At 45.5% G+C, this 14,612-nt stretch overlaps 1 protein-coding gene across 2 annotated transcripts in view; it reads right to left on the reverse strand.

Moving 5' to 3' along the window:
- Positions 1–776: 776 nt before the first annotated feature.
- LOC142559644 (ATP-binding cassette sub-family A member 17-like) overlaps positions 777–14,612 on the reverse strand; it is a 40,761-nt gene continuing 26,925 nt past the window's right edge. For both annotated transcript variants that reach the window (XM_075671212.1, XM_075671213.1), the window contains exons 2-3: positions 10,052–10,264; positions 777–1,074 (exon numbers count right to left, since the gene is read on the reverse strand). In XM_075671212.1, the coding sequence (XP_075527327.1) occupies positions 892–1,074; positions 10,052–10,264 (396 nt within the window). In that variant the 3' untranslated portion in view covers positions 777–891. The remainder of the gene's footprint in view (positions 1,075–10,051; positions 10,265–14,612) is intronic.

Below are 14,612 nucleotides of genomic sequence, written 5' to 3' on the forward strand. Positions count from 1 at the left end.
GCCTGAGGCACGTTGCAACACCTTAGACGACATATAACTAGTCCTCATATATCCTGTCACCAATCTGTACCACCAAATTTAGTGCATGTTGATTTTGCACTAGATGCGGCTCATGTAATGGCGACAAACATAAAGGGCCAGTAAAGGCAAACTGTGGACCAGTTCCGATTGATAAAGTATTTTCGAAGAACCCTAGTATCGCTCATTTGACGGTATTTCGCCGATAATTAAAAGAAAACAATAACGGCTAAACTTTTATTTTTGAATTTCGAGCCTGAACCTTAGGGCCGATACCTCAGCGTGAAATCGCGGATTGCGAAGAATCCTTTTTTTCATTTCGGCCGTAGCGGTTCAGTGTACGTTCTTGAATCTTTTTACGCATTCTTGAAATTTGTGCACGTTCCTGCAACTGTTCGGAATTTTAAGAATATGACGCAGTCCATTCTGACCGATGCAAGTTTTACTAGGCCACAACGGACATGCGCAACGGACAAATCTGTGACGTCACGGCGTGCTGGTGCCAGAGTTTCAAGGCGGCGTCACCACCAGAGTTTCGTCCTTGCTTCCTTCATGCTACATCTTCTCGTGTTAAGCATGAGCAGTATGTTATTGCGGAAAGGTAATACACTAACGCGTCCCAAATTATTTTTTTCTTCGCGTCCTTTAATCCTTACTCTTTTCACTCTTTTATTCGTTATTTTATCGTTCTATGTTTCGATCAGCCTTTAATGACCAGTGTTCATAAGCAGTGCAAAAAAATTATCGAACTCCAAGCGTTCCATGGTAAAAAGGCCTTTATTGCTTGCCTCGCGAAGCAACTTGCAGCAGCAGGAGTTGTGTCTAAAAGCTGGACGTGGCCCTGCTGCTCAACACTCTCTTACCAAAGTCTAGTTAAGCGAAACCGCCAGGAAGCGAGGACGATCCCTGCATTCTGGCAAAGTTCAAGAAGATGTCTTCGAGGGTGTTCTCCCCGACCAGGACGTGTTCAAGGGGGAAATTTTGTTGGAGTTGCCCCACCTTGGTGAACAGCTCGCTCCAAGGTATTCGCTCCATCAGGTGGTAGCCAAGAAGATTCTGGACGGCAAAAAAAAGGCGTTCACGTACCACGTGCAGGCACCACGCACAAAAATGAAACAGAAATGTTACCATTGCCATCGTGAGAAAAACGATAGACTCTTAACCCCGATGTGCGATAATTTCGTAAGGCACCTGCGTGATACCATAGAAGGTGCCGGTGTTATACAGCACAATGTTTATAAAAAAAAGATAAAGGCGATTATTCTACACGAATACTACCAAGTGAATGTTCATCAAAATTTTGATGAAAACCCACCAGTTGACGTTGTTTAGTAGGTCACAGTCAATGCAGTAATTAAAATTAGGCACCATACTCACTACCTGCTGTTCAAGTTGTCAAGACGCCAATCGACCAGTTGCAGCTAATCACTAGAAACGTTAAAATGGTGCGTTTTCGGCAAGGTACACATGCCCACTACACACAAAAAACAACACGTAACCGCGCGCACGGGATTTTTCATTCGTGGGCAGCTTTCTGTGACAATTTGCAGAAAGCTACGGAGCGCGCAAAAAAGGGAGCGCGTCTAAATAATTTCACCTATTCACATGCGTTAGCTTAAGCCTGAGAAGACAACACCTAAACACGTTGATTTCAACAGGAAAATAATACATAACGTACCACTGAGTGCTAATTATGAAATATTTTCTGCTTTTGTCTTCCTTGTCTTTGTAATTGCGAACCCACTACACGTGATTCTACAACCCATTTCCGTATCTGCTCCAAGAAACCAAGGAGGCTGTCTGACGCGGTCCGACTGCTTGGCACAGTAACAGATGTGGAGACCATCTGCGCTCATATCTTTCGCTACAAGCCTACAGCAAGTTATCCACAGTCATTGCGCTATCAAACCGTTTGAATTGGAAAGTGAAGGATTCACCTCAGGCCATCAAAGATTCTGAATAGAAAAGCAAGCGATTCATCTCACGTCATCAAACAGTCTGGATAGAATATCAAGTGATTCATCTCAGGCCATCAGACAGCCTAAACAGGAAAGCAAACAATTCATCTAAGGCCATCAAAGAACCTGAATAGGAAAGCAAGTGATTCATATCAGACCACGAAACCGCGTGATTAAGAATGAAAATGATTGATCGCAGGCCATCAAACAGTCTGAAAAGGAAATCAAGCTATCCGCATCAAACACTCTGAACAGGAAATCTAGCGATTCATTGCCGGTAATCAAACAGCCTGATCACGAAAGGGAGCAATTGATCTCAGACCATAAAACAGTCTGAACAGGAAAACAAGCGAATCCTTAAAAGGTCGCCGCTCAGGAAAGTGAGTTTAGTGCATTTGTGTGATGTTGATACACGATAATCGCTGGGAGTTGCTGGCGCACCTTGGATACAACAAGAGTGCTGTTATCATTGCCGTGCTCGACCCCTTATTTCGCCTTGTTTCGACGGCCATTACGCAGCCCTACACTCCCGCACTTCAGGTTCTTTAATTATGACAGGAACTGGAAAGATCGGCAATCATATTTAAGCACCTAACGAGATGTCAGAAATGGAAAATTACTGGCAGTTTTCAGCAATACTCCAAACAATGTGCGCTTTTTTTACCTGTGTAGCAGAAATCATCTCTCTGTACACTTGGTACGTCATGTATAAAAAGCCATGAGACATAAAATAAGGTAGCATTTGCTCTGGGAGCCTCGGGATATCAGTGTCGACATGGATTTTTTTCTGATAAGCTTGTATATGGCACTGAATTTTCATATGTTTCCCTGACATGTAATCCCATAGCATTCTGACTCGAGATAGACATATCCTGAAACATAGTTACTCATTTTTGTAGAGGTAGAGATATATTTGAACTTCTGCACATATAAACCAACGGTTATCACGAGGAATAAAGTGGCAGTTAAAAGCTATCAAACAGAAATTTAAGATGTTTATGTGGAAATAGGTTAAACCTCATTTGCGACCTGTCCAGCATGCATATATGCTGCCACGCAGGCTTTCCGCAGCCGGGGCCAAATTCACAAAGTTTTTTTCTTCATAGGCTATTACCATCAGCCGAATACCTTCTGCTTATGTAGGGTCCAACATCACGATGTCGTGCTATCAGCGCCTCCGAATAGAATTACTGCGTAAGAATGTTCTAATAGGAAAGCACGACTTGGGCGCTTTGCAGGAACACTTGCAACAATTTAGCATTGCAAATGGTAATGGCTTACAGAAAAAAAGGCGAATTGGTACATGAAAAATGCCCAAAGTGAAATGAAAAACTGGCTACCTACATATTAAGGACTCTGTGTATTGTAAGAGGCTTGAGCCGCATTACGGCCTAGCGGATTAATTTACAGAAAATGTCCTTGATTTTATGACAAACGCGTATTCAGTTCGGTAATGTGCAATCATGTCAGACGTGTGCCACTTTTCAAATTTACCATTCCCGATGTGCGACTAACGCGATGTATGGCGGCTTGGCCTAAAGTGAGTTCAGAAAAGCGCTGTGTGGGATAAAGTTGAGGGGATGCGACGTGGAGGCCCCACTGTTCCTTTAAGAGAAGATTTCTCTCATTGGCGTAAATTGTAGGAAGAAGTACACAAAGACTATCATCCTTGCCATCTGGACATTACTGACCGAATAGATGCGCGCCAGATAAGCTTGGCGGTTCTGAGGGATAGATTTTATAATAAAAACAGGGTACTTGGTCTGTTACCTGGGATATAGAACATAACCGCTCAAGCACCTAATGCTAGCTTAGCATACCAGTGACGAATTATCTATTGAAGAATAAAGCGGGGATACCGGGCCACTATCTGGTGCATCGTACGTTGCCGTACGGACACATACGTCTCTGATAACCATATATGCTTAGAGTGAAAATGATGAATATACCTCGTGGTATCTGACCGTTAGCCAGGTACACCGAACATCACACGTGCCTAGTTAAGTATGCTGACGAAGCAAACATATTTTTGTCAGCAATGGTTCTTGAAAGCAGAGGCTGTGGTAAAAAAGTACTTAGGTAATTTGGCATTCACGTTCCAATAAAATACATCTTTCTTTACTTTATCGAAAACAAATTAGGTACGTTATTTTAGGTACAACAATACCATTGATTTGTGTGCTATTGGTAATCACGTCCAGAGCTCTAAAAGTACATGGTTGCCTTGATTTATATTTTTCTTATTTGGTACGACCAATGCCTTTACTGGAACACACGCATAAAAAGATTTGCCTCTGTATCTGATAAAAGCTTTGGCTGTCTCTGCAAGGTAGCCAATCTGGCACCAGTGGGAGTGATGTTGCAGATGTATTATGCCCTTAAATACATTGCCTTATGGCATGTTATTGGGGAAACCACCACAACTAACTAACAACAGAAACTGCTCATTCTCCACGAGAGAGCTTTAAGGCACCTACATGCATGGTTATTATTGCAGACGAAAATATTTTTCCACGCATCCGCTATATAGTCATATGATTTGCATTAAGGCAAATGAGGTCTTCTATTTTCGCTTGCTGCACTAAATTAGCCCGAATAGGATATGGACTCCAGACAACACGATTCCCAACAAATATCTTCTGCAGTCACAAATGGTAGTGGTCACTAAATTTCGTACTATACCGGAAAAAAGATAAAATTTCGCTTTGTCGCAGCTTTTGTTAAAATGGAAAGGAAGACCCGTTTTGTGCGTCCAGGAATATACTAAAAATGCAACTAAACACTGATAAATTGCTTCGAACTTGTGTTTTTCATAGTATGATAGTATTGTAATGCTGCGAGAAAAAAAAGGTTGACCAAGAAAACGACGATTGTCTCTGAGGCGAGCGACTGGATTTCAACGGCTATCTATCCGATATATCAACCTTACCAACCTTCATCTGTAAACTACCACGCAGAATCCACCACCGTTTTGGTGGCAGTTGTATAACCTAATCACACTGCACGGCTCAGCATCCACCTGATCTTCGCCGAAGCCACCGCCTTGCTGGACTACCTGCATTACCGCTGGTGGTTGATATAGGACGCGGCGAAGACAGAACCCGCATGCTAAGAGCTCTAGTGGACCCTTCGTTACCGTTTTCAGCGGCACCTTCTTCAAGGCAAAGCCAGCACCTGATCGTGGCCTTCACTTTCGGAGCAAAGTCCGGAAAGGATGTGGACGAGTGTCTCAACCACTACAAACGGTTGAGCAACTACTACCACTGGGACGGATTAAATCCCCTATCAAACGTTGTTTTAGGGGTCATGGCACTCATGAGGTTCCTTTACCACGAATATACGCTTAAAACATGGGATTGCTTTCTGTCCAAAATAAGGAGGGTTTGAGGGATTCCGTCATGAAAAAGAAAACAGAGCAGACGCTCCATCAAAGAGCGCAAGTTGCAGGCGACAGGTGCACCATGTATATAGAAGTCCTACTGAATCCCTGCAAAACTCGCAATCCTCCCATATCAGAGAAGGACAAAGTTGGCCACCTGTTGAAAGTAATCACCAAAGATGTTTGCAATTTACTCATCAGCACGAAAACCCTCAACTCAGTCGCCGACGTGATACACCGCTGACGTACTTTCGAGCCCCTCAAGTCGCGAAGCATCCGATCAGTTTCGCCCGCTGCCAAAGGATACAGCTGTTGCCAGCATAGGGTACTGCGCATCACTCGATCTCGCGTCGACTATCAGGCAGGCCATGCGGGGGAGCAGAGTCGACGCGTACAAATGACCAACCACATATGTTTCTGGGACGCTCACCAGCTTTACCGTCCAACACGTGCTCCTCTGCCATTGCAGGAACAGGTGTGGAACACTAACACTTGAAGTAACCATTACGAATGCAACGTAACTTCCTCCAGGAGCCTAGTTACTACCGTACTGCTGCATATCCGCCTCGTTACTCTTCTGTAAACCTGTAGCCAAACGAGCGATCTTATCGTCCTGCCTGTCCTCGTATCTAGCTTTTCCAAACTTCAAGGTTTAGTTCGCGTGATTGTCACAACGTGGTGTAGTGACCTTAAACTTTGAAACTTCCCGCGGTGACGTACGATGACGTCAATAGAACAAAAATCAAAGAATTAAAAGATATCCCTGCGCACTTAACTTCCTCACAGAGCTTGTCCCGCCAGCGTTATCAGTGTTCTTGATAAAGCGTAGCCGCTCGTCGGCTGAAAATGACTTATCATGCTTCGAACGTTTACTCGCAACGAGGCAAACTCAGCGGTGGTTGATGCCGGGCTTTTCAGACGCTTCCTAAAAGGCAGCCACGGTTGTTACTTCTTTTTTTCTTTTTTTTAAATGCTGCGGAGTGAACTGGGCTCGGATAATCGTCGGAAGCACTTCGCAGCAGCTTTAGCTCGGGCCTAACTCCGATGTCGCCCATTCAAATACTGGTAAAACACACAAACGCTTTTCCGAAATAACCGCTGGGCCGACTTTAATTATATTTATTGCATTAGAAAGAGGCTGTTAAACTCTAGTGAATGTTGGAAGCGGCATTTTTTGAATTAGTTCTGCATGTCAAAAAGAATTTTAAAAAATTGGGGCGATTCAAAAAAAAAATCGCACCACGAAGCTTATAAATTCGCCCCTCAGCACCCAGAATGGATATCCCAGTTCGGTAAACTGCACCCATGAGAGCATCGAAAGCTGGCAAAGTTGATATGTAGATTTATATCTTTGGTGAGTTTGTTACATTGTTTACAAGGGTTTCGCAAAAGTTCTTTTCACCAATTAGTGGTATATCTGAGAGACATATACAATATACCAATTTTTGTCTGCTTCAGATGTACTTTCAGGAGCAATTGAAGAAATTGTGAGATCCTTTTTGATTGCTGGGGTATAGATAGTGTAGTTTTCTGAAAACATGAGATATTTACCAAATTTTACAAAAATGCGACGATATGAATAAAGAATATACAACAAATAGTAACTATATTATATATCTTCACTTTAGATGCGACAAACCTCATCGAATTTGGTGCTGTGTTTGCCGACCAAAACTGTTTCTCAATTTCCATGTATTTACATAGGAGGCCCGAGCTAAAGATTTCTCAACGTCGTGCAATGGCTACGAGAGACGCCGTCGTGCACGGCTTTTCATTTTCACCTATAAGTTTCGTTGAGATACCGCGTGTTATTTTCATAGCAATTTTGCTTTCCACATTGAGGGGCTACCGTAGCAGCTGCAAATCGAGAAGATATCTTCTTAGGTATTAAGATGGTCGCATAACAACTTGGTTTTGCACCTTGGGGCAAAAGGTATGACAGAATAATTGGGCGAACTGTTTCTGTGTCGTCGTCCGTTAGCATGTTATGGCCGGAACTTCTTACAATATCACGTCGAATTTACTGGTCGTTGGGCGAGGTACACCTTTGGGCATGACATAGTAATGTATATGTCATTTAGTTGTCAAAGCACTGTGCCGTCACGTTTATTCCCGTGTTTGAACGATGACCACTGTTTACGACTATTGTGCCGTAATACATGCAGTATTTGTCTCTTCTTCATACTGTCTAGCATGTGGAAGTTCTGCTTTTATAATATAGCCGCATTGCAGACCAGCACATATCGAACGCCAAAAAGGCTGCTCGCTTACTCAAAAGCATCGCGCACAACTCCTCACTCTTACTTTCATTCACGAGTTGTGCGACTGTCGAGGACACCATTAAGGAATTTTGGCAGTTCGAGGAAGGGGACAGTCGGCACATGCGTCCTCATTGCGCGATAATCGGTATCAGACTTGGAAAAACGACACCGTAGAGTGCATTGCAAATAATTTGCTGGAGTCCACGTCGCAAATTTCAGACCCATGCGTCAACCTGTAAGACTGACAATTAAACATCTCACTTTTATGTGAAGTCGCCTGAGAATTGCCGGGTGCTAGCGTCGGGCATAGGACCTATTGCACCTGTCTCCAACACTTGCCGACTTTCTCACCTTATTTCGTACCATCGGGTTTCAGTTGAACTCTTTCAAGAGCAATTTGTCCCAAAATTTTGCCACAGGGCCAACGTATGTTATCTCTTTTTTTACTTCAAGTTATCGTTAGGTTTCAGTTAGTGCTGCCCTGAAATTTCCATCGGTTTCACCTTTCCGAAGGTGCCCGCATTTCTGTCGGCCTCTGTTCACATTTTAGAGGAATTTTCGATAGACGCTGAAACAATAGCATGGCCCTCTTACCATGCTCAAAAAGTCATTTTACCCGCCGTGGTTGCTCAGTGGCTATGGTGTTAGGCTGCTGAGCACGAGGTCGTGGGATCAAATCCCGGTCACGGCGGCCGCATGTCGATGGGGGCGAAAACACCCGTGGTACTTAAATTTAGGTGCCCGTTAAAGAACCCCAGGTGGTTCAAATTTCCGAAGTCATCCACTTCGGCGTGCCTCATAATCAGGAAGTGGTTTCGGCACGTAAAACCCCATAATTTAACTTTTTAAGGACATTTCATTTTTGAGGCCCTCTGCAAGCTTCTGTATTTTTGCCGTTCATCAACTTCTTGAATTCACTATGAAGTAAAGCCATTTTGACGACTACATTCCCAAGGAAGTCAGCAATCAGGCAACAGCCATTGGATTGAAGGCATTGAATGAAATTTACCGTTCACAACCGCTTTTTCCCACTTCGAATATAACTATTGCATTAATGAGCGCAATCCTTAAGCATATAACTTCCCAGTGTAGAAGATTATGCAGATTCCACGCACAGTGGGAATCGATGTAAGCGAACCTCGTTGTGCAGTTTGCTTATATTGAGGATATTTATGGTGGTTGTGACTGCGAATGTTTCATTTCTTCAGCGTTTTCTACAATAGGAGAGTAGTGAGTTTATGTTGAACGTTACTTTGCGTGCACCACTGACCATAACAATCTATCTATCTATCTATCTATCTATCTATCTATCTATCTATCTATCTATCTATCTATCTATCTATCTATCTATCTATCTATCTATCTATCTATCTATCTATCTATCTATCTATTGTAAGGAAGAAGAAGTGCGCCGTGCCGAGCTCCGCAGCCGGATCGCCAGCGCTACTGAAGTGGGGCTCGGGCTAGACGCTGTTCCTGGTTTTGACTGGCTAAGCCTACGCTGTTCCGTCTTGTCCGCGTCCTTCGTGTCGTCCACAACCGTGTCGGACTTCTTTACCATACTATCTATCTATCTATCTATCTATCTATCTATCTATCTATCTATCTATCTATCTATCTATCTATCTATCTATCTATCTATCTATCTATCTATCTATCTATCTGTGCTGCTGTTTCCACGCTATCTATGCCACTGGGTAGACCAGGAGCGGCACATACCTACATGCATATGCCCAGCGCTCCAAGTTGGCAGCAGAGAACTTCATTGAACGTCGGTACATACCCAGTCCCGCATTTACAGGGACCCATGACGGCGTGAAAGAGGTTCGTTGAAGAATGGCATGTGAACATTACAACGTACTCAGTGACGCAAGTTTATCCGACGGTTGCTTTCGAACGCCATTCCATCAGTATAGCTGCCCAAAGCGCTGTCCATTCAACAACGGACTACCCAATGTCTCAGGTAGCCAGGAAAATCGGTCGGTCGGTCGGTCGGTCGGTCGGTCGGTCGGTCGGTCGGTCGGTCGGTCGGTCGGTCGGTCGGTCGGTCGGATAGATAGATAGATAGATAGATAGATAGATAGATAGATAGATAGATAGATAGATAGATAGATAGATAGATAGATAGATAGATAGATAGATAGATAGATAGATAGATAGATAGATAGATAGATAGATAGATAGATAGATAGATAGATAGATAGATAGATAGATAGATAGATAGATAGATAGATAGATAGATAGATAGATAGATAGATAGATAGATAGATAGATAGATAGATAGATTACGAAAAGTACATAAGTACGTGAATTACTCTTCAGAGCGTTGACGCATTAAAGGTAGCGGAAATACGTACTATGATATACGGATACATGAGACAGCGCAAATTGGATGGAGTTCCAAAACAACCGTAATAGCGTTTAAACCAGGATACCTTGTTGTCGTCCTTGAGCTGGACATTGGGGAAGACTTCGGCCACAGCTTTCTTTAGATTGGGCGCGTCTGCCGCCTCCGTGTGCTTGAGCAGGAACTCGAGTCGGTAGCCCTGGCCGGACTTTCGCGCAAGCGCTGCAGCGTGCCCAGACACGTCGCTTGGCCGTTGACCATGATGGTGATCCGGTCGCATGAAAACTCGCATTCGTCCATACTGCAGATTGGCGAGAGTCGTGAGAAGCACTGTATTATACTAAAGGTATGTGCTAGAATTGAGAGGAAGCTTCAGCTTGGGGCTTACTCCAATGTTCTCTTTTCACATACACATACACGAAGCAAAATTATTTTATGGTTTTATGCGATTTGATGAAATGAACGGTGTTGGAGAGAGGAAGCTCATCTCTGCTGACTGCTGCTAGTCAAATTTTATTTTAGAGCTTCTAACCCTTTTTAGAAAGAATTGCCAAGAATTAGTAAATTAAAAACTACATGCATGAAACTTATGTCATCCTTAACTGTGGCGGATGAAATTACATCACCATTCTGTAAACTGCACAGGATATATCATTTCAAGCGGACAAGGTTGATATTGTCACGTTGTTGATATGGAACGACAGCGATAAATCGTGGTATGAGCCCATTTGCTCGTACCACTTGAAGATCTCCCGGCGATCTTCAGTTGTCTCTGTCTTGTGTCAGCTGGCAGCATAGTGTGCTTTCAGATGTCCTTATTTCATCATAATACAACCTATAGATGGCACTCACGTGAAGTCAGAAACGCCATTTTTCCCCATTATAGTGGCCAAATATGGCGACCACGACGACGTAACTACATCACCACCGACACATTGCCTTGCTTTTTGACGGTGACCTTTTATCACTGACTCATTTTTATCGTTTTCTCGATCGCCGCAAGACGCCCTCTTCGCGCTGTTGTGCTGTCACGTTTCTTGTTTGCGCAGCTTCTCCACGTCTAATACCCAAAATATGGGCCAGAATAACGTCGATGCAAACCATCTGTAGTTATCGGTTGTCAGCGACTGTGCTTCCCTTCCCTCGGCACCCATTCAGTGTTAAGACCTTTGGTTATCGACCTACGCGGCAGCTATGTAACAAATCTACGAAAATGTCATATCGGGATACTGCCAAATTACGTAGGAGTCCTGTTTCAGATGATCTTGTCCTGAAACATCAAAGCTACGCTATTACTCCTTACATTGTATTAATTGGTCCTTTGTGACCACTACACACCAGCGCCTGAGGCACAAGTAATAGCCGGCCAGTTGAAGTCTCCGTACAGTTTTTATGCATTGAGGAAGGATGCTGCTACGTTTAGCGCGGCTGTTTAGTCCCAGTTTCACGTTGGCGTTGCAGTGATATATATATATATATATATATATATATATATATATATATATATATATATATATATATATATATATTGTTATGTAGGAAGACGCCAACGAAAAGCTATATACAAGTATATTTACAAGGCAATGCGCCGCATTTGGCCAAGAGGCGACAGCCCGCACTAGCCTCTAATCGTCATCGTCGTCTTCACCCTGCTCGCCTCTTTGTCATCGCAAATACTGTTCCGTAGCACTACCCCCGGTCGCAAAAGCTCCGTCGCGGAGCGACTAAACGCCGGACTAGGAAGCAGTGTAGTAGGCCTTGAGCCTACTGAACGTGCACGACATCACAAGATGTAAGAGTAGAGGATGAGGTTGAACTCACAGGAGCAATTTCGTACGTCACAGGCGCCACCTGGCGCAGGACGCGGTAGGGCCCTGTGTATAGCGAAAGGAGCTTCTCTGAAAGTCCGACGTGACCAGAGGGCGCCAAAGGAGCACGAGCGCACCAGGCGAACACTGTACGTCACGGTGGCGGGCGTTATACTGACGCTGCTGAGTGGTTTCCGTGTCCGTCAGTCGAGTACGGGCAAGTTGGCGTGCATGGTCGGCGAGGGCGATGGCGTCGCCCGCATACTCGCTTGTTGAGATCGCAGCAGGAGGAAGTGCGGTGTCTAGGGGCAAGGTTGGTTCGCGACCGTACAATAGATAAAATGGAGAAAATCTGGTGTGAGAAAGCCGGGAAGAATTGTACGCAAATATTACGTAAGGAAGGGCAACGTCCCAGTCGTGGTGGTCCTTGGAAACGTACTTGGACAGCATATTGGTAAGAGTACGGTTTAACCGCTCTGGTCAGGCCATTGGTTTGAGGACGGTATGAGGTAGTCAGCTTGTGTTGGATGGAGCAGGAACGCAGAATGTCGGCGATAACTTTCGAGAGGAAGTTACGACCACGGTCAGTAAGCAAATGTCCCGGGGTGCCATGAAGTAAGATAATATCACACAAGAGAAAGTCCGCGACGTCAGTGGCGCAACTGGTAGGAAGAGCCCGCGTGATAGCATATCGGGTGGAGTAATCAGTTGCGACGGCTACCCATTTGTTTCCAGAGGATGACGTGGCAAAGGGACCGAGGAGGTCTAATCCAACACGAAAGAACGGTTCCACAGTGACGGTGATCGGCTGGAGATGACCGGCAGGTAGCACCTGAGCTGTTTTCCGACGCTGGCAGGGATCACAGGCAGCAACATTGCGTCGGACGGAGCGAGCGAGACCAGGCTAATAGAAGCGGCGGCGGACGCAGTCGTACGTGCGTGTTACCCCAAGATGTCCTGCAGTGGGTGCGTCATGCATCTGAAAGAGCATAGTCTGTCGTAGATGTTTTGGCACGACAAGAAGATCAGAGCCGTCAGGGAGGAAGTTCCTTCGGTACAGAATGCCGCACTGGAGGACATATCGGCGAACGGATGCGTCGGTAGGTGCAGAGCGCAGACGCTCGATGAGTACTCGCAACGATAGGTCTCGGTACTGCTCATCGGCGATGTTAGCGAAGGCAGACACAAAGAAAATGCCGTTGGCGGTACTACTGTCGGCGTCGTCAGGCTCGTCTACCGGGTAGCGAGACAGGCAGTCCTCGTCATTGTGTAGACAGCCAAATTTGTAGGTGACAGAGTACGAATATTCTTGGAGGCGTAAGGCCCAGCGACCAAGTCTTCCTGTAGGATCCAAGTCTTCTGTAGACCGCCTAAACTAGCGCCAGACACTTACGCTCAGTGACGGAATAGTTGCGCTCCGCGGGCGAGAGGAGCCTGCTGGCGTAAGCGATAACAAGCTCATGGCCAGTACTGCGCCAATTCCATGACCACTGGCATCAGTACGGACTTTGGTAGGCGCAGAAGGATCGAAATGGGCCACAATGGGAGGTGTTGTGAGAAGGTCGATTAGAAGCGAGAATGCAGAGGCCTCGTTATCGCCCCCCTGGAAAGGGGCGTCTTTCTTAAAAACCTCGGTTAGTGGTCGTGCTATGGCCGCGAAATTTTTCACGAAACGGCGGAAGTACGAGCAAAGGCCGATGAAGCTGCGCACATCCTTGAAACACTTTGGAACAGGGAAGTGCGTAACAGCACGGATCTTGTCTGGGTCTGGTTGCACTCCGTTCGCGTCAACTAGATGTCCAAGGACGATAATCTGGCGACGGCCGAATTCGCACTTCGATGCGTTGAGTTGTAGACCGGCTCGACAAAAAACGTCCAGGACGGCTGAGAGGCGCTCGAGGTGCGCAGCGAACGTTGTGGAGAATAATATAACGTCGTCCAAGTAGCACAGGCACGTGGACCATCTGAAACCGTGAAGAAGGGACTCCATCAGGCATTCGAAAGTGGCAGGAGCGTTACAGAGACCAAACGGCATCACTTTGAATTGATAAAGACCGTCGGGTGTTACAAAGGCTGTCTTCTCACGGTCGAGATCGTCCACGGCAATCTGCCAATAGCCGGAGCGAAGGTGAATAGATGAGAAATAGCGAGCACCGTGGAGGCAGTCAAGGCCGTCATCAATCCGAGGTAGGGGATACAGGTATTTTTTGGTAACCCTGTTAAGGTGCCGATAATCCACGCAAAAGCGCCATGAGCCATCCTTCTTTTTTACCAGCACCACAGATGACGCCCACGGTCTGCATGACGGTTCAATAATGTTCTTGGCAAGCATTTTGCGAACTTTGGTGTGAATAACTTGACGCTCAGCCGGTGATACTCGATACGGGCGGCGATGAATAGGAGGGGCATCGCCGGTAATAATGCGATGTTTAACAGCTGTTGTTTGGGCCAAAGGACGATCGTTAAAGTCAAAAATATCTTGGTAGGAAATCAGAACGCGGTAGAGCGTACGAGCGTGTTCGGACGGCATGTCGGGTGCAATCATTTTCCGTAAGTCCGCGATGGTACAAGTTGCCGACTGCGATGGGAGAGGAGGATCGGCTGAATTGTCGTCTACTACAGTAGACGATACTGAGTGTTCCTCGAATGAGGAAAGCTGGGCCAGGGACATCCCGCGTGGCAGCACTTGTGTCGTCAAGCTGATATTGACCACTGGCAGGCAGACGCAATCCACCGTAATAGATAAAACTGTATGAGGTACTGTGATCCCGTGTGTAAGGAGGACGTCTTGCATAGGAGCCGCGATGTAGTGACCGTCGGGGACTGGTGGGGATGACACGA

Source organism: Dermacentor variabilis, chromosome 10 (genome assembly GCF_050947875.1).
Source record: "Dermacentor variabilis isolate Ectoservices chromosome 10, ASM5094787v1, whole genome shotgun sequence".
Taxonomy (NCBI): domain Eukaryota; kingdom Metazoa; phylum Arthropoda; class Arachnida; order Ixodida; family Ixodidae; genus Dermacentor; species Dermacentor variabilis.